The 20,955-nt window shown below is 35.7% G+C and overlaps 1 protein-coding gene across 17 annotated transcripts in view; it reads left to right on the top strand.

Annotated features, from left to right (window-relative positions):
* The window catches only part of ZDBF2 (zinc finger DBF-type containing 2), a 37,330-nt gene that overhangs the window by 7,594 nt on the left and 8,781 nt on the right, over positions 1-20,955 (top strand). For 2 of the 17 annotated variants that reach the window (XM_084524128.1, XM_084524131.1), the window contains exons 7-9: positions 3,617-6,354; positions 6,495-6,592; positions 10,687-12,437. In XM_084524128.1, coding sequence (XP_084380254.1) covers positions 3,617-6,354; positions 6,495-6,592; positions 10,687-10,761 — 2,911 coding nt within the window. In that variant the 3' untranslated portion in view covers positions 10,762-12,437. Of the gene's footprint in view, positions 1-3,616; positions 6,446-6,494; positions 7,035-8,414; positions 9,420-10,686; positions 12,438-20,955 lie in introns of those variants that run through there. The other 15 variants (XR_014694492.1, XR_014694494.1, XM_084524133.1 and 12 more) reach the window with 12 other exon arrangements.

Here is a 20,955-nt window from a genome sequence, read left to right as displayed (position 1 = left end):
AGAGAGTAAATCTCTTTGATTTTTGGTGTATTTTGTCATAAAACTGCCAAAAGTACCTAACTTCAGAACTGAGGTTTTATTTCACCCCCCAGAAACATTTGTTTGTAAATAATTTCTGAAAATCACATGTTCTGGTAAGTGAGCAAGGAGCCTGGGAATTTGCTAGCTTATCCACATCAAAATCCATTTAGTGCTATATAGTTTTCTAGCAGCATCCAGACGCTGAGTGTTTCAGACAAAGATGGAAGAACTCTGAGAAAGTTAAAAGATTAAAGGAAAAGACAAAACCAGTACAAATAGATTTAATTCTGATCTATAAGATTTTGAAGTTGACAAAGATTCTTTACCTCAGTGCTTAGGTGTGTGCACCAGTAGGGCACAGCAGTTCAGCTGACAGGCATAATTTGATCATCTGATGCATTTCATTACCTTGCATTCAAATGATGATAATCCTTTTTTAATTTCTAAAAGGTTTCTTCTTGTGCTTAGTCAGTCCTAATAACTCTTATCTGTACTCTTATGAATTTATCACCCCCCCCCCCCGCCTTTTTCTTTTTAAAAAAGAATTCCACTGTATTCTATATCACACTTCCTCAGCCAGTGGTGTATAATCACGTTTTTGGAGTTACAGAAGGAATATTACAGATTGTGTCATAACCTGTATTCATTCCTTTTACTGCGTCTTGAGCAGGGAGGAGTTGTGTACTGCTGTTCGTAAATTGTTGTGGCTTGTTAGGCTCATGCAAAGTGTGTTGTAAGTTGTATCCTTTGTTTTTTATCAAAATTGAACTCAACCTCTCCATTGCATTACTTTATTTGTTCACAGGATCCTTACAGCATTTTTTTTGTCATCTGCAGATTTTAATACTTTACAAAAATTTTGAAAGGGCAAGTGAGTCATAAAACTTAGCCTGAACCAGAGGGTATTCTGCTTCTGATCTTTTTGTCATGGTGAAGATTGCTTAATCTATTTGATACTAGCAATCAATTTGTTTTTTGATTGCTTTTTTTCCTCCACCAATAATTTTTTATTTTTTTAATAGACTCCAAAGGACCTTAATGAAAGACTCTTGCATATCTAAATAGTCCATCTTTTCTTCTTTACTCACTCCTTTATTACTGCCTAATGCATCTAGTGTTTGCACTTAAGAAAAATCTTAAATGAACTTTATCCATGGAGCCATAGGTAGTGAGTCTGTAATAACAAACTTCTTTTCTTTGGGTGTGTTAATGCATATATTGACAGCCAATATTTGATATGTACATCACTCAACTGAGTGAAGAATAATATACCAATTGCCAAAGTAAAATACTCTTCAAATTACCTTGTTATAAATGGCATACAGTGCTTCATCACTTTTTTATATAGCCAGTGTGTGTTGTTTTTTTTTTTTGTTTTTTTTTTTTAATGAGTTGAATTGATAGGAGGGAACTTTGATCAATAAGATGTTCATGTGAATGCTGTTGTTTCCTTGGAAGGCTTTTTATGTTTGATGAATGTTGCTTCAGTCCCTGCACTGTGAAATACCATAGGTCTTGGTCTTCTAATAACTTCAATTTCAATACTATTTTGCATTAGAATGTTGTTTTGTTTATGGCTGTTAGTGACTCTGTAGTTCTCCTCACATGACTTAATTAATAGAGATTTCAGCACTCTGTGAAGGAGTCTCAGAGCTGTTAGTAATTATTTTTGAGAGGCCACAGAGACTGTGTGGGATGTTTCAGAAGGACTGGGGAAAAAAAATGTAAAGGTTGTCAATTTTAAGTAAGGGCAGAGAGGACCTACTTGTAGACTTCTTTGCTTAAATTATGGTATTTCCCTGGCAGTTGAAAAAATGAGCTCTTCATAAAAATCCAGAAGACAGTGAATTGATGAGTAACGGTTACTGCTGATTTAGTCAAGGAAAATCACATCAGGTCATCTTTAACAGGGTAACAGACCTTGTGAATAGAAGAGAATCATCCATTTCGGCACCATCTGTCCTGTTGCATCTATCATGCCATCTATCAAAACCCCAGATTTTGGCATGTTCTTGTATGAGACTTATTTATAAGCAAGCTAAGGAAAATGTGATTGGAGATTAAACAATGATTAAATGAGTAACTGGCTGGAAAAAAGTATTTATTTCTGGCTTGGGGGTAGAGTGGGAGAGAGACCATGAAAGATCCAACAAATCTCATGTTGGATCATGAATGAGTCCTATCCTGAGCCTTGAAGTATGTGGTTTTGAGTATGATTTACTGGTGCATTTTTTTCAGTTTGTTTTGCTTTGCTTTTTGTTTCTGTTTTGGTGATAATCCTATGAAGTATGTTTTTTATTGCACTAAGTCTTGTCATCTCTATAGAGGCCAAGTCAACTTTAATTTTTTTTTTAAAGTAGCCAAATCTCTCTTTTTTTTTTTTTTTTTTAATTTTCAACCATAAAACAGTAATTCTAATGTGAGAATTCTCTCTCTTCTATTTTTCACAATCAAAGACTGAGACATAGCTATATTCAGAAAAATTCTGTGATTGTTTTTCAGTATGAAGTAGGCAGTTGGAAATACTTTCTATAGGCTTACTTGGTATCAGCAGGCTTAATTAATAACTTTAGTAAAATCAGACACATTAATGTCTGAATCCTTCAAGGAGTTCAACATGTTGACTACTGAATGCTTATAACCAAGGAAATTACTATGCAATAGAATTTATTCACAGTATGTCCTTAGCAGATGAATGCACCACAAAAGATGCATGGCATGCATTAAAGCACACATCTCTTTTGGCTCTTAAAAGGCCTAGTCAAAACTTTCAGGGGAAGCATCGTATTCTCCCTTTAGCTATATTTGCTACATTTTAAAACTTTTTTCTTATTTTATTTTCAGTTGTTCCAATATTTGTAACCTTGTGGGTTCCTGTGGTATATAAGAAATGGTCCATGTCTGTCTGTTCTGTTAATTCTGCAAGAAATAGGCATTTTATTCTAGTCAGTCCTAAAAACAGAGTGGCCAGTCCTAGGATATATAAAGGTGCGCTGTTTTCACAGTGAGCCTGAACAATCATAACTTGGCTTCTTATAGAAGTGAGTTAGAGCTGTGGTATGTCTGTGAGAAGCAATAAGCATGGAACTCCTTGGTGGGAATGTGTACAGAGTTCCTATCAGGCAAACATGTTTTTCAGGGAAAGAGGCGTTCATAGTCAATAGTATTTTTAATGCTGTGCCTTATTATAAAGTTCCGTTTCTTTACAAAAGCTCATTATTTAATTAATTGTAGTTTTACCAAGGAAAGAACATCCTTCTAAGCTCACAGCTTTGAACAAATGAAACCTCTTCAGTTTTCTTGCTTTATTGTATTTTATAAAATTATTATAACGTAAGTTTGGCAATTCTTAATGGATAGTTGCATGGAGAAGGTAACCAACCAATGCCCGGGTTGTCTTTTGCTTTGTGGAACATTTCTTGTTTCACTTTCTAATGGAATTTCTCTGTTAAAATAGTAGAGCTGGAATCCTGTGTTTGTTCATTAGGTGTGATGCACTCTAGGTAATTACTTTTTAAAAGCTATTGTTAAAAAAAAAAATCTTAAACATATTTACAGTGTTTATATAGTTGATTTTTTTATTTATTTCTTTTAGGCCAACCTATGATGACATGCCACTCCAAATCACTCCAGCATCTGCTAGGATTGCTTGCCTGTCTTCAGAAGAGACGGAGAAAAAGAATAGAGGCACACAGGAGATTTCCAGCAAAGACCAGGAGTCCAGTGATGAAATGTGCTCTTCTGCTCCACGTCCCTCTCATGAGGGCCCAAAGGAAACTTCTGTAACACAAACACTTACTCAGAAATTAAAAACTGAGAAGGAATGTGTTGTAGGAATATCCCAGCAGTCTACTGGCATTTGTAGCAATGAGAAACGGGATGTCCTGAAAGATGCTCAAACTGCAAATCGTAGCCATGAAGACCAGTTTACAGCTGTGAGCCCCATACCTCAGCATTTGTCTGTCACTCCTTTAATACCTAGTTCTTCTGTTAATCCTAAAATAGAAAAAAATGCTGAGAATTTGTCGTCATCAAATAAGATTCCACATAGTGGATGTGATGAAACAGGAACAGAGATAGGCGATAGGGATGTGTTATTGAAACCATGCTTGAATCCTGCTCTGGCGCTGGCTCACCCCAAATACCCTTCAGTTTCACAACAGAATCCTGTATATAGGCACAGGGATTCTTTACTTATTACCTCAGGTCAATCTCTTTTAAAACAAGATGGTTTACAAACTCAGGATGAAACTTCGGTGTCTGATTTCCATCTCAGGGATACTGTGGGTATTAACAGCTCCCTAGATCTTGGGACTTCCCCACAACTAGCAGGATGCAAAAATGTGAAGACAAACATGGGTGATGAAAGTTCAGTGGATGAAACTATTGAAAATGTTATTCTGAAGTACTGCCATGGAACCACATATGAAGAACTTCATTTCAAAGAGGAGAACAATCTCTGTTTAACTGTTTCGTCGCTTCTGGATCGTACTCATTTAGAGGGCTCTGAAATGAGTTTTGACTGTGATGCACCTATTCAATCAGGAACAGACTTACCCAAGGCAGCTGTAAAAGACATAGAGTTGCTAAAAGAGGTCCAAATAAGTTTGCAAGATAAAGATTATGGAACACAGCTCTCTTCTGTTTTAAAAGGTGAATCATTGCAGCAAATAGAAACAGTGAAGCGGGATGTAGTAGCTCATACTGAAGAACCAGTTCTTCCAGCTCTGCCTCATGTGCCTCCTTCTTTTGTGGGAAAGACTTGGTCTCAAATAATGTATGAAGATGATATCAAAATTGAAGAACTTGTGCGTGATTTCAGGGAAGGTCGTTTTCGCTGCTACTTTGACAGCGAATCCACAGCCAACTTTACTGGGAGGAGAATGAAGAAAAAAAAGCAGAAAGACGAGAAAAAGGATGATGCTGCTGAGGGTAACAGAGTAGAAAGTACATCAGTTAAAGCACTGCCAGAATTTAATGATGCTTTAAGTGGTGGCTCTGATTTTGATAACCAATCTGTAGCTTCAGATCTGCTATGCAACCAACAAATTCTTAAAATGCCTAGGAAAAGGACATGGCGCCTAGCTTCAAGATGCCAGGTGGTTAAAGTTAGCCATGGCACACAAACAAGTCTATTGGATTACCCTGTAACAAAAAGAAAAATGGCTAGAAGGGAGTCTGATCAAGCTGATCAGAAAGAAAGCACCATGTGGTCAGAAGGTGAAAAGACTCCGAACATGAAAACTAGACTATGTGCCCTTAAACTTCCCGAGTCCTATAGCAAGATTATGAGCCCTGTGCAACCCAAGACAACGGTGTATGTACTTTCATGTCCAGAGATTAAACAGTGTAAAGGTAAACCTGTAGACATTCCTAAAACGAGGAAAAATCGTAACTCCACAGATAGCAAGGACTCTATAAGGTATAAATACAAACAGTGTTCTTTGAAGTATTATGACCCACTGACAAATAGAGTTCTGAAAATGCCTCCCAAGAGTTCTGTTGGAGAAAAGGTCAAAAAGCCCTCCCATGTTAGACAGCTTTTCAGAAGTCTCAGCTTTGATGCAAACATGAGGAAACTAGCTGATGCACAGAGAGAAGGCACACCATCGAAGTCCTGCAATTGGTCAGACCTCTATAGCTCATCCTCGGCAACTCTTCTGGCAGACCCAGGTAAAGGGAACGATACAGTATCAAGTCAAAAAGCAGATGGATCTCCCGTGATTTCTGTAGAAAGAACAGATTGTCTTGTATCTGGTCACTCTGAGAACTCTATGAAACACCTGTCCATTTCACCTTTGAACTCTCACCCGTCTGTGGTAGAAGGAGACTGTAGATTAGCTCCTTTGAACAGCAGAGTTACCAAAACTCCTCTGACCTCCATCAGGAGTGAGCGATTAGAGAGGGAGAATCCAAAAGCAATGTGGAAGAGAAAAGAAGGCACTAGTATAGAACCACTTTTTTCCAAAAAAGCTGCAGGAGCTATGTCTGTCAGATGCACTGTTGGGAGGAGGGGAAGCAGAGTAAGCACAGGCAAACAAACTTCCAGAACTATAAAACAGCAAAAAGAGGGAATGAGAAGGAAACTTTCTCCTTGTGCCCAGAAATCTTCTGCTTTTTCCATACACAGGCGCCAGACAGGGAAAACTACAGTGGGAAAGCACCTTAAGAAAGAAAAGCCTGATGCTAAAAAAATAAAGGTGAGGAGGAAACCAAAAAGGACTTTTCTGAACTCAACAGTCGTCACAGGGATTCCTGAAAAGGGGCAGAAAGTCTCGCCAGGATCTTTTCCTAAAAAGCCAGAGAGCTTCTTCCAAAGTCAGAAGCTGGGAAGTAAGTGGAGATTGGGGTCACCCTAGCACTGTGAACCAACCCTCAAGAAGAACTGCTGTACCGTTACTTCGAAACTGTCTCATTCTACCAGGTGAGAGCTAGCCACCAAAACATCTTTTTTTTTTTTTTTTCCTTTATAGCCAGCACCTGGAAAAGAAGGGAACAAAAGGAGGTCATAGACAAAGCAGCTGAAGTGTTAGAGCTGCAGAAAGTGCAAAGCCAGTCTAATGTGAAACAGGTACAACTTTAAACTGAGTTCTTGTTCCTGATATATGGGACATTATATATGGGGCATATATTGCACTGTTCTACTGTGTAAAGCTGCAGAAGTTGTGCATTTGAGTTAAAAGCACTTAACCCTATTTGCTAAACTTCACTTGTGCATCAAAACAAATGAGCTTGAATAGTATCATATTGTTTTTATGGTATTATCAGTGCGTCATAGTGCACTACAATAGGGTAAATTAGAAGCTGTACTATTGTGCCTATTCTCATTTTTTTCCACATAATTTTAAAGTGCAAAACATAACTCATGCTAAAAATTAATTTAAGGTATCTTAATCTGGGGTGAATTCTGTGTATGTATTTTGTGTTTGTATATATGCACATCTTGTTCAACACGTATGGTATATACTTGCCTATGGAGTGGTATTGAAATTAATACAGTATGATACAATTCAGATCAATTCAGTGTTTTCTTGAAACAAAATACAATTCTACGTGTTTTTATACCAACTTTTTCTTGAAACCATGTCCAAATCAGTTATTTTGGGCAACAAGTCACTGTGGGCTGTTATCAAGCAATAATGGACCATGCTGGTAAGGAAATATGTCTCCCTTGGGTACTGTTCCAATGGTGGTGGCTATACTGAAACCTCAAATTCAAAAAGAGAATACAGTTTTAGGGTTACTTTATTCTGCTTTTTTTTTTTTTTTTTTTTTAATAGCTTATTACTAAAGTTCATAGGTTAAATTTACATTCCTTAGTGAGGGGATGGAAAAGTTAGAGACAAGTAGCAGTGAGTTGTTCTAACCTTAAATTTGACATCCAGTGGTTGTTTGTTTTTTTTTTTTTTATTTTAATTGGGCATACTGTTGGTTTAGTTTTTGTGTGCTGTAGTTGAAACTACTTTTAAATATTCAGTAAAACATTTAAATAAAACAAACCTAAAGCGACATCCATCTAAATATATTAAAATTAAAATATCTGTTTTATAACAGATATTTAAATAAGCTGAATTTAACAAATAAATAAATTGTATTCAATTAGTGATTTTTGTTAGGCCATTGATCTATGATTTTGTCTATGGCAAAAAAAAAAAAAGTAGTGTTCTGTGGCTTCGGGTTATATTTGTTTCTGGCTTTTGTTTTGGTTTCTTTGGGTATGTTTTTTTTTGTTTGTTTGTTTTGCTTTTGTTTTAGTTGTTATGATGACAGCTTATTTAATTAACATGTGTTTAGGAGACAAACCCTAGTTTTGAAGATGTTTCTATACTTTAAAATCAAAATTAATTGTTCACTTGTATTAAATTAAGCAGAGAGTTAAACTTTGTCACAGTCAGGGCTCTGGTTTGCAAATCTGCAATTTGGTATATTATATAATCTGTTGTACAAGTATACAAATTGACAAATAACTTTACAATACATCTTATATGCTAAAAGAAAGCATATATAAAAGACCAAGACCCTGCTCTCTCTGCCATTACACACTATGTGTGTGCTTTCTCCCCCCCCAAAAATAAATTCAAAACACGTTCTTGATTCGCTTTCTGAAGTGCCAAGGGTCACTAGTTTGTATTGAGATAAAGCTGTGCTATGAAATGTTGTATTTTGAAATACAGCGTCTGAATGAAATGTAAAAGCTGTCATCATAAGCCACTCATTGTTAAAAAAAAAAAAAAAAAAAAAAAAAACTTAAAAAAAATAAAAAAAATCCAACTATATAAATGTGAATATTTCCCAGGACAAGTCAACGATGTGCATGTACTTAAACCAGCTGGAAACTAAATTGGAAGTCCAATATCATCTGACGCTTCTTTTTTTTTTTTTTTTTCTTTTAGTTTTGAAATAAAGTCTGTTTCTATGGATGAGTTTTCCTATGGTTGTCAGTTGACAAGAATCTTATGACTGGATTACAAGTCACTGGAAAAAAAAAAAAGGGGTTATGCGTTCTTATAGCTCTAAACTAATTGTGCCTGTATAATTTAATATTTTGTCTAATATAAAACTGATTTTTTAAAGCAAAATTTTAATGGAATGGTTTTTATAGAAAGCCTAATTTTTAGATTAAAGGTTTAAAGCAAAAAAAAAAAAAAAAAAGATTTTTAAGATAAAGTTTGTTTTAAAGCAAAGCTTTAAATTAACTCTTAAGTCCCATTCTAACATATTTTTATGATACAAGAATGTTTGCCTATCTAATTTCTTCAATCTAATTTTTCACAATATTGTACATATGAAAAGTATAGATTGTTCTGTTTGAGTAAGGTTTAATGCACATTCTACTTTGATTGCTAGTGTGTATTTGTTTACACTCAAAAATACTGTTTTCCATACTCATTTATTGCAAACTTGTCCAGCACAGAAATTTCCTTGAAACAATGAGAGTAATAAAGTATATTGTGGACTATACAATGACTAACTTTTTTAGCATCTTTTTTTTGGGCGGCGGGGTACATAATAGACCCCTTTATCTAGGTGTTGAGCTGTTTACTTTTTTTTAACAGAAAAATTTTATTTAATTAAAAGTGTAAGTAGCTATATATTTACCTTTAAAAAAAAAATAAATAAAGATGAACTCTAACAACATTTATTATAGCAGACTTGAGGTCCAAGTCTGGAAACAATTCTGTGGTTGACAATGTAAAAGTGAGATTTAATGTATGCTCAGATTTTATTCTATGCATCTCTTATGACTGTTTTAACACCTCTTCTGTGCATGCTCAGTGACTACTAGGAAAGAGGGGAGATTGTGGTATGAGAGAAGCAAATGCAGAATCTGCCTTGGAAGAGGAGTTAATGAAAATATGTGTTTAAAAAAAAAAAAAAAAAGGCAGATGTACTCAAAATACCATGTGCATGAAGGACAAATGAGTTTTTGGGGGATCTTGAGGAATTGTTTTACTAATTCCTCATTAATGTTATATATTCTGCTGCTGTTATTGAGTAGCACACTGTTCATTGACATCATGGCCGAAACTTCAGAACATGGTTGTAGAGGCTACAGCAATGGAAAAATTGAATGCTGAAATGCTTTCTCATGGAAATTGAAAGGATGTTTTTTTGTTTTCATCATTGGACAAACATACTTACCAGTATAGTTTCATGTCTTAATGTGCAAAAGCAAGAAAAGATGTCTTGACTAAAGAGGAACAAAGTCATGCTTTTAGAATCTAACTCGCAGCAGTTAGATGCAGAATAGCTTGCATAGAATAGAAAATAGAATAGAATAGAAAAATGTTACTATTTCTTCTGTGCATGTCATTTTTGACCTTCCATAATTTCATACTTGTAATTTTAGTATATTTAATAATTTTAAATAAGTCCCTCTCCATAAAGTACTCATTCAATTTTTTAAACCTTATTCTAAGCAGCTTGATCTTTATTTTTAGTATTCTGATCCTTGAGTGTGATCTAAACTCTTACTGTGCTAGGTGCTAAGCAAACAGAATAGTAAGTCCCCCCGGATTTAGATGTCTGATGTTTGCTTCTTAGCAGTTCTTGTTTTCTTCTGATTGGATTTTTCATTTTCTAGTTCTTTTTGTGCTTGTAGTATTGAAGCGCTCCTCTCTGGGACTCGCATACAATGAGGTATTTAGTTGTCTTTATAATGTGATTATGATTTAATCCAAAGATTCATGCTAAACTTGTGTCTGAATGAGAACACATCTTCGTGGTTTTCACATTCTTACAATTGGGAATGTATTTTGAAACATTTTTGCCTGATGTAGTTTTTTTTTGTAACTTTTTTTTAATCTGCTTCTTTATCTCTACTGTCTGTGGTCATTTGACATAGTATGTGTTTGTACTAACGTAGTGATGTCACAGACTTTTCAAGTGATATTGCTGGATGTTCTTTCTTTGTATCCTCAGCTCTCAGACATACACTTGGATTTTTTTTCTTAATGTTATGAAGAGCTACAGGACATGATATAGTACCTGGAAATAAATTAGTGACAGGTAACAGAAGTCGATGGTGTCCTGATTTGAAGTGTAGAGGAGAGGTTCATATTTGTGTTTCAGTGCTTCAGAGTCTTACTTCACTGACTAGTGCTAAAAGGATGTAGGATGACAAATCTTAATTTATTTAGCTGTTTTCCCTTCTCTTTCACCTAGGGTAAATCTGCCTCACAATGGATCAATCTGAATTCATACAGAACAGTGTGTCAACTCTTGATGTTTTGGGGATAAGAAAAGTAAAACATACCTCACTTGCTTAATGCAATTGAAGTTCAGCAATTTTTGTTGTCAGTGACTTACTTGCTGTGATTCACAGTATTCCAGATGATAACTTTCTGAAAACTCCATACTCACATAAGTCTGAGCATGCCCAGAAGCAAAGGTTTTGTTCCTTGTTTGCTTATATTGTTATACAGTTATGAATTTATTCATTCCTTCAGCAGAGTCAATCTTGTTTTAATAAAATAAAGACCGAATTCATGTTTTTGTAGTCTTTTTTTTTTTTTTTTTTTTTTTTTTAAATTCTGGATGTATTAATTAACTTGAAAATAGTTGTTATATATAACTTGTTGGGGATAGAACACCACAAAGTGTCATTCAGTCAGCTATGTTTCTGAAGAAAGCTCATCGTAATTTAAACAGCTGTTCACAACTACAATATGTTGATCCAGTGGTGTCTTCTGTTGACTGCAACGAAGCCAGGATTCATCCCATCCTGTGGTAAATGAAGCAATGACATCCAAGGATAGCACTGAAAAAGCACTGGAGATATTTTAGATGTCTTCAATTGCATTTTGGCAGCAGGAAACCAAGAAAATCAACCAGCTGGCAAGGTGCCCGCAGAACTTCATGAACAGTGTTGTTTTTTTGTTGTTTTGTTTTTGAGGGCATGTTTATTAAAGAGGGCAGTTGCTGAAAGTATCATAATATTAAATAGTTTTCTACTTTACAGAGAAGCCAATCGATTCTGCATAATTGTAGACTAAATAAATCCTGATTATGATGATCTTGCAATGCATGCAGAAGAACAGCCTTTAAAACTGTGTAAAAATAGTTTAAATGTTTTCTGGTAAATAGAATACCAGAATTGTACTCTATACAATTTTATCGAACAATAGACTACCTTGCATAGAACACCTTGTTCTTTAAATTTAGTAGACATTTTCTGTCTGTAACAGTGCCTGTTTGAAACAGCATAATCTTTTGCAGGAGAGATGCATGCAAATGTGTCAGCTTGAATGGACAAATGGTTGAAAAGCATAGACATTATTTCTTGAGGCTTTAATACATCATAAAATTTCAGGATATGCTTTGCAATTTTCAATCCATCCTTAATGATTATTATATATTATATTATCTGAGTGTAATTATCTACTTAAGCACTGTTGTGCTGTCAAAAAGTGCCTCATTAAATGCATAAGATATAGTTCTACCTTCTAAACCTGGAATTACAAATATCATACTGGAACCAAATTTTAAATCGGGTGATTGCATCTTTCCTGGGAGATGTGAGCAATTCATAACTTGCTTATAGAGTGTCAAGTATAGTAGAGGTCTAGTTTAAACTGGAATATTTGAGAGTTATGATGAAACTTCTGGTTTTAGTTGGTTTTGGATTCATTGGAGTCATTAGTGGTTTAATGCATGAAATTATTGTATTTCTGTGTCACTGGAAGTCGTAATGATTTCCTTGAAGTTCAGAACTGTTTTTGATGAGACACGAACACAAGTCATTATTATACATTATTATAGCTCATATTATTTGTCAGGCTTTCTCTGTCAGTGTTCCTTCTTTAAGGAATACTGAAACAGTTTTTCACAAATATTAGCATTTGTAAATAGCTTTTTTGATCTCTTGCATCCTCAAAAATGTATTTTAGTGTATTAAAGCTGGTCAGCTTTTCCTATTTGCTGTGTCATATTGCATTGACATTGGCACTAGTGCAACTGAAAATGTTTATTATAGTCTACTTAGTTATTAATATTGCAGAAACAAGTTGTAGAATCAAAACAATGAAAATATGTCCTTTCTAGCTCATGCTGAGAGCTGTCTGCTGGTCTGAAGATTATGCTGAGAGAATTAACAGTGAAGGGGATAGGCTTAATCCTCAGAATGAGTGTTGCTTCCCTTGTGGATACAATGCACATGCATGACTTGCCTTTTAATACACTAAAGTGCTAAGAAGACATGTAGAAATGAGGAGTAAGAATTACAGTTGTAGCAGGGATAAAATGAAACAAAACCAATGAATACGCAGTTTTCTGTCTTTGTCTTCCTTATACGTTAATCTCTGTTTTGTCTGAACCTTTGCAAACAGTTATAAAAATCCATTTACTTTCTGTGGTGATTTAGTTCAGATTCTATCATTCTTCTGGTATTTTACATTTATTTGCTTAATACATAAATAATAGCTCTTTGGTAGTGCTCTTCTTTTTCCTTTCAGCAACTTTTAGAGGGGAAAAAAGATTATAGCAAAAGTTGTGCACCTATTTCTTTTAGAAGAAACAGTTTAATAAATAAAAGCTAGAAGTTCAAAGGCTGTATGTGGCTACCAGTGGGTTTCTCCAAACACTGGAAGCATCTGTTGTAATTCTGCCCTAATGATGACTAATCAGTCAGTTGTCCAAAAAATGATGGAAATGCTTGGGCTTTTCTTTTCTTCTTTTCAATAGCATTAGACTCAGTCTGCATACAACAAAAAGTAAGCATGCTGAGTTTTTGGCAACAGATATTTCATGGCCTTGGATTTTTAAATATCTAATGCTTTCGTTTTCCACGCTATTCTAGCAAATCATCATTTTCTGAGTTACTGCCAACATATCATATATATGATGGAATTTGGGGTCAGGATAATGTTGGAGTCAAAGTCAACATATTTTCACCTACAACAATTAGTTAATGTTCATACAGCACTTTCTGTGGATGTAAAGAACTCTTCAGTGTTCAATATTACCCAGAATTATCTTCAGTAATCTTACTTTAGATGTCAGTGTTTGTTTTTTGTGAAATGCATTGGTAAGCATATGTACTTCTTTTTTTAAGAGCTTAGAAGATAGCGCAGTAACAGAATTGTGTATTACATGGTGTTTTTTTTTTTTACTTCCAAGTTTATAGAGACTTTTACAATGAATATTAGTGTTCATTTTTTCTGCATGTAAAATATTTTTCTCCCTCATGCTCCTCCCTTTTAAAATAAGAATTCCATCTGCAATGCAGAGTTCTCCATCTTTACTTTCTCTGAGATTAGGGTGTGATGAGTGTCATTTGGCTCTAACATGAATATAGTAATTATGTAGCTATTGCTCATGCCTTCATACATCTGAATTTTCAAGAAAATTTTTAAAGGGAGCCAAGTATCCACATATGTCTCTGGTTAAAGCATTCTGTTGGCTACCATATCCTTTTCATCTCCTTGGTGCAGCTAGTGGGTCAAGTCCTCTGTTTTCCTTTATTTCATTTAACTGTGGAGTGTGCAAAACTGTAATTTACAGTTTTTTTCTGTAATTCATCCACAATTTTTTCTTTATAGATTTTCATTCAGGGAAGGTGGGGGGACAGAAATATTGTGGCCTATGAAGCATTTTATTTAACAGAGATTTCATCATAAATATCTCTCAGTTGTATTCTGGCAAGCCATGTGTTCCCATCATCTCCTCTAAGTTCACAGAGCCATTTGTTGTTGCGTGAGATTTCTGTATTGGTTAGCTTTGCCATGTGTTCAGTAATTTGTTCTAACTAGCTTAGTGTTAATTAGATTTAATGAGTATTTTGCAAATGTAATATTCAGGGTAATATGCTGTGGCTTATTTCTTTGGAGCTTGTTTGGGGTTTGAGCTTATTATTATTATTGTATTTGCTTGCATATTTCTTTTGTATGTTCTCACTTGCCTGTGTTTGTAAGGAGATTGTATTTTGGCTTCCTATTGCTGATAATTAAATGAAATAGCTTCTTATGAGAATGGGTTGCGGAACAGGATTTAAAATGGGGTTCCTTTGCTGACTTGTGCTGCCATTGCTTTCTCCAAAGCAGATCGGTGGAGTTGTGCAAAAAGGCAGGCTGCTGTAAGGGGGATTTTTATACTTTATCACTTTATCTCATTTGTTAAACTTCAGCGATGTCTAGCCTGTAAAGCATAGGGATGTGTGTAAAATAAATAAAATATAGAACAGCTAGGCCAGTAATACCAGACAGATTAGTGCATTTTTCTATTGCATTCTACTAAATTTGCTATTGGTAAAACCTTGATAAATTCCTATTGGAGAGCTGAAATTGCAAATATTTCTAGCATGTGTTCACATCGTTTGTCTTTTCTTATTTAAGTTTACTTTAACATGGGGTTTTGTTTTCATTTTCTTGTTTGTGTACCATGGCATGTCTGTATCATCAGTTCAACCTCCTAGTCTGTTTTCAGTAGTGTGGTAGTGCTTTATTTTTTCTTTGTATTAATTTATCTCAAGTTTACAAGGGGAAAGAATTAACATTTGCCAAAAGCTGTCTTGTGGATCTGAGCTCCATTGTCATCAGGCTGTATGACTCTTACTAAATTCTTGAATAACATCTGGAGAAGGTGAAAAGACATCAGCTACCAGAGGAGTATGAGTGACGTGGAAATTTTTTGCAAAGTATTTAAGTTGTGTGGTTTTTTTTTTTTTTTGGCTGGTTGGGTTTTGATTGTTTCTGTGTTTTATTATTTATTATTGTTTTTTTTTTTTAATTTATTTTCCTTCAACACTTTTAAAGAGCTACATTGTGCAATTATCGATGTCTCGACAGTCAAAATGCTCAGGTTATAAATGGATTTGAAAGGACTGAGTGCTGAAATTCAGCACAAGTTTAGACATGGTTAACTTTTTCATGTTTCTAACACTTTGAAGTGAAGAGGACTATCACTTATATCACATTCTCATGTTTGTACTTTCAAGGAAAGCTCACAGTTTTGTTTCTAAATGATGAATTCTGATGTATTTATATACTAAGTGTGGATGCTTTTCTGGGGAAAAGTGTTTTTTTTTTGTTTGTTTGTTTTGTTTTGTTTTTTTTTTTTTTAATTTTTAAGTAAACATATAAATGTTTGAGGGTGACAGAGCACTGCCCAGAGAGGTTGTGGAGTCTCCTTCTCTGGAGATACTCAAAACCTGCCTGGATGCCATCCTGCACAACATGCTCTAAGTGATCCTGCTTGGCAGGGGTTTTAGACTAAATGATCTTTAGAGGTTCTTTTCCAACCTCAACTATTCTGTGATTCTGTGAAACTTTATGCAATTGATGTAAGTGAAGGTCACATAGCATCTCAGACTTCAGGAGATGATTTTGTAAGCAGTGTGTGGGAGTGTACCTGCTCTTTTTCAGCTGTTTAGCGTTCTATCACTTGGCACACATGGAATTTTTTCCTCTTGTGATTGCAAAATATATGTCTATTATTCTGAAAATTAATGCTTGAAGAGGCATTAAGTAAAGGGGCAGGAAACATGGTTCTTGATTAGAAATTTTTGGATATAGCATAGAAGCCCTTCATGGTTTTTGCTGTTATCAAGCCTTCATCCATTTGTATTTGAGCATACACTGGGCTTATTTGTCAGCTAGAATGTGTTTCATTTAAAGATGGATCTGAAACAAATTACACTGAAGTAACAGAGTTTTGGGAAAGTTTGGACGTGGATCCTAATTTTGCAGTTTGAATATATTTTGTTTTTTTATATGTATTAAATTGCTTTGGAATTGCTGTGAATGCCCTGTTCAGCAGAGGTTAATATGACATGAATACAGCAAATAAGAGTCCAAATCTAATTAGAGATTACCAGCAGCTTTATGTCAGTTCTGGGGGACCTGATTCTAAGCTTCAACTGAACTCTTTAAGGCTTTTTACTGTTTTAGAGCCAGAATGCTCCAGTTGTGGCACAATATTCATCCACATGGTTGGTCTGAAATCAACTGTCAGTGCAGAAGCCTCCAGTGGCAGAAATGAGCCTATCTGTCCCTAAATAGGATTCCCTGTTCTATGGGGGGTGTTCATAGCACTGTTTGTAATTCCAGTAATGTTTCTGCTTGTTCATTTGATGCAACTGTCTAGCAAAGTAATTTATATATTTATCACAGTGAAAGTGCTTTAAAACTAAAAAATAATGATAATAACAAAACCAAGCATTATTTTTACCTGTTTTGCACCAAACCAGCCAAGAAAGTTAATTGCCTTAGAGTTTCTTATCTGCTGCTTCCAGTTAGGAATCTGTCTTGTTTGCTTTTGTTCAATGGTTTACATGTTGGGTAACAAAATCAAAGACCACTTCCTGTCGCTGTGCCTTGAACCAAAATGCTAATTCTTGCTGTATTCTTAACGGGTGTTTTGATAGCATGTATCACAACACAGGCGACTGCACAGATAGGCTGCCAGTGTACGTGCTTCTCCCAGCTGCACAGCTGCCTCAGGCAAGCTAACTATAGCTTTATTTTTGTGTGTGGTATGTCAAAACCATCTATTTATAAACCAAATCAGAAAATGCCTTGGAACCATGTTTTTTTCTTTCAGGCTTCACTTTCAGCTATCCAGAAGCTCAGTACGCTACATTCATAAATTTGGTTATAAAATTTAACTTGTCTGAATAGTAATAAAACTGTTCAATTATTAACATTTTGGAACACAGATATCAGTCACAAAACATTTTAAAATATATTTGTGCTTTTACCCGCAAGGTGAATGTAAAGGGTGTTGGGATGTACTAACCAGACAGTGAAAACACATATTGATGTTTTTCCATTTTCCATTTCCAGTTAGTTATTCTTGACATTATTTCTTCATGATAAACTGGTGACATTCATGTTTTAAAGGTGGGAAAAGTGAGGTAACTTGTTTAAAAGCAACATGCTTTTAAATGTGAAAATGCTCATTACCTTTGACCTTCTTCACTTTCAAATCAACATACACGCTGACTTTTAGAGTCTGGTTGTCATTCCCAGACTTTGCTAGGTGTTTATGAGGATTGGGTCCTCGGTGATGTGAAATGTATATATAAAAATTGGCATTCCAAAATAACTGGAAGTCCTTGAAAATTTGGGGATTATCAACCTTTCAGAATCTGCTGAAGAAACACAAACCCTCCAGTTCTTCAGATTATTATTTTCAGATCAATAAACTGGATTGTAGGGAGCCAACGTTTCTCATGATTTTGTTGGGGCCTTGGTAGGATGTTGGAGTTGAGATCTTAATTGCATGGATCAAAGTGCATTAACCTCTTGTAGATTAATATTTCATCTTGTAAGTAGCCACTCTTTTCTCAATGGAACCATTCATTCTCTAACATGAGAGCAATCTGGTTAAGGAATGAATGGTCTATAGTTACCCATAGGCAACTATAGGCAGGTAATATTAGGAATCTATGCAGATGGTTTGAAAGCGTTTACTTTACTAAATAATAGTCCTCTCTCACAGATTAATCTCCTATAACTAAGCACTTTCTTTAAATATAAATGGCTCTGTGCCATTTTTAGAACACTCAGATTACTTTGTTAAATTATTAACCAGTTTTTATCATCAGTAAGGGAGTTTATACAGAAATGAGAACAAGATCTTACTCATGGGTTATTTTTAAAATGTGTCAACTTGAAGGCTTGTACTTGTGACAAGGCTCATGAAGTGCAACAGAGCTGCTGTTGTATGGATTTTAAAGGAATTACAGAAATCAGAGATAGGGAAAACTTGTTTTAGGCATAAAGCTCTGTCCAAGCTTGATTCCTACAGTGTATTTTAATGTTCTGCTTCTGAAATCCTTTGATGCTGAGTCTGCTCAGCAGCTCTTGGAAGGGGGTTTTTGTTGCTTTCTTTTTAATCATATTTCAGGATCCAGCTAGTAGACTATAAATACTGAAGGAAGGGGAAAAATGGTATATGAGGCTTAATTTACTGGGAAGCATTTTCTGTCCTGACTTAAGACATGGGGTTGGCAGTAGGTTATATATCTTCATCTCTCTCTTATCCAGATTATTTTGTTATTTGCTTTAGGAGCTGCAGGTAGACAAACATTGAGGTCCTGTTTTGGCTGGAGGCCTGACAGGAGGAAGTCCCACCTGCAGAGCTCCTGCATAGGGGCAGCAGAGCTGGCGGGTTGCAGCAGGGCCTACCTCCCAAGCTCTCCATGACTTGCCTGGGGGATACACCAGTGTACCTGGTCTCTAGCAATTCCAAATTCTGGGTAAGCTAAGCAGCATCAGTCATGGATAAATCCAAATAATGATGTCTGCCAGCTTCTGAGCAGCTCTTATGTAAAGGAGAGACATAGGCTCAGCTAGAGCCGAAGCTCCATTCTCCTTGGTAGGAAACTGGAAACAAAACAGGCCTGTCTTGCTCCAGACTGCAAAGAAACATAATGTAAGAATATTATCAAAATACAGCAGCAAATTGAATTACCTTTCTGTAGAGTAGAACTTACCTGATGTCTTAACTGAAAATACTTTGGTGAAGGACGGTGTGACAAATGGGAGTTGAGGAAACGTGGATGTCTCTTCCTCTTAAGGCATAGAGCATTATTTTCTCCAAATCAATTTCAGTCTCTCTTCTTTTTTCCTCCATCTAACAAGCCAGTTCCAAAGTTCCAATTTTCCTATTCAGCTAGTTATCAGGAGTGTTTGCTGAGCAAATACGGATGTCTTGAAGGTGATTTGTGAAATCGCTGAAAACTTGCATTGCATGGCCATTTTTTCTCCTAGTGTCAGGATGCCCAAATTTAAAATTTATGATTCAATAACGTCATTCTCTGGTCTTGTTGTGCTGTGGTGCATTTCCACTTTTTGTACTAGGCCCGTATTTTATTTTCAATGGAAATCTACAGAATTTCAGCATGGAAGGTAGATGTATTATTCTTGCAGTTTGTATAGTAAAATGCTCTTCTTGCATTGGCAGAGCATATTCAGCAGATGGCTGGGCAAGGAAGGCTTAATCCTTTTTCTCCTGGCACAAGGTATGCTAATTACTATGTGCCCTGAGTAGAGAATCTTCTGGATATTTCAGCCACCTTTTATATTTGGATAGAAATACCTGATGAGGAAGATGACGGAAAGATTCCCGTGTGTAGCTGAAGAAAACTATACTGTAAAAATGAGAGGGAGGAAGAAAATAAATCTGATATCTCCAAGAGTTAATTGGAAAAGTAACAAGGCTTGCTGTCAGCCCAATTCAAATCCCACCAGGGATTTGTACTGTGTGGAAGTTGAGTTTGGCAGGATAAGTGGGAAGAGATTACAGCATCTTCCATCAAAACAGTGTTGATTTTCAGGGAACGCAGCAAAGAATCTCTGTGTCTCCTGATACAGTCATCTGAGACCTGTGAAAGACATGGTATGAGGCTCGCTGGATGGGCATTTGGCACTTCTTGTCTCATTATTTTTATATTGGAGTGACTATGTAATATCACAGCAGAAGTGCCAGAAGGAGGCCAGGAAAAAAGCTAACAAAGGAAAATTGTTTGAAACCTGAGACACTCCTCCATGAACCCAGAGAATTCCCATTCTTCCAGAGCTGTTCAGAGGAGTGGCAATTCTAATACTGTTCCAAAGTCCTCATTCACAGGTGCCTCAGTTCCAACAGAGAGATGAGGACAGTAAGCTGAGGGATGGTGAAGACAAAAGTACCCTGTGCTTGTCCTGGCACCTGCAGGAGACCTGAGTGCCCTTGCACAATTGCTGTGGTCACTGAGCTTTCAGGTGTGATCAAGTTTTGGATATCCTTCAATGTTGTTGTAGACCAAAAGATTAGATATAATTAATGGTGCTTCTATATTCAAATTTTGCTCTAGCACATCCTGAATTGTAAATCAAATATATTTTTATCTCCAAGCCAGAATCCAAAGGAGATGGTTCCATGTTTAAAGGCCACTATGAATATCAACCTTCACATCTGAAAATAGTGATGTAAACATCACAGGCTTTTTTTTTTTTTTTTTCCCCCTAAGTGACTGGAAAATCTGACAAAAGTCAGGATGGTCTGGCTGCTTTATCTGATTCATTATACTGCAATTGACGGGAATAGCAGGAAGGAAAATTAGTCTTATAAGACTTAGTGTGAACCTGGTTTCAAGTAGTGTAATTTTATCTCAAAGGGAATGGAAGAGAACACATTCCCCATTGGATACAGATTAAGTGATGTGTTTACCCTGCTTGCTTAATTAAACATTCAGCAGATGATCAAAGACCGAAGGCTTTTCTCAGAATGAAATGTGTTCAACTGTTCAAATTGGTAGTTACCTTGAAAAATCTACACTAAACACCATGTTTTTATCTCCAGTGAAAGAAAAATTCTGAAGTGAAGATCATTTTTTCCCCAATATTTGGTCTTTTTAGAAGTTCAAGTTGTTACCACCTGGTATTTTAAATCTTAATACTGTAGTGTATCTGACCACGCTGCAAGACCTTTGCTGCTTATGTTCTCTCTTGA

This window comes from Aythya ferina (assembly GCF_964211825.1).
Source record: "Aythya ferina genome assembly, chromosome: 6".
NCBI lineage: Eukaryota > Metazoa > Chordata > Aves > Anseriformes > Anatidae > Aythya > Aythya ferina.
Note: the sequence above shows the minus strand (reverse complement) of the source record. Positions and strands in the feature narration are given on the sequence as shown.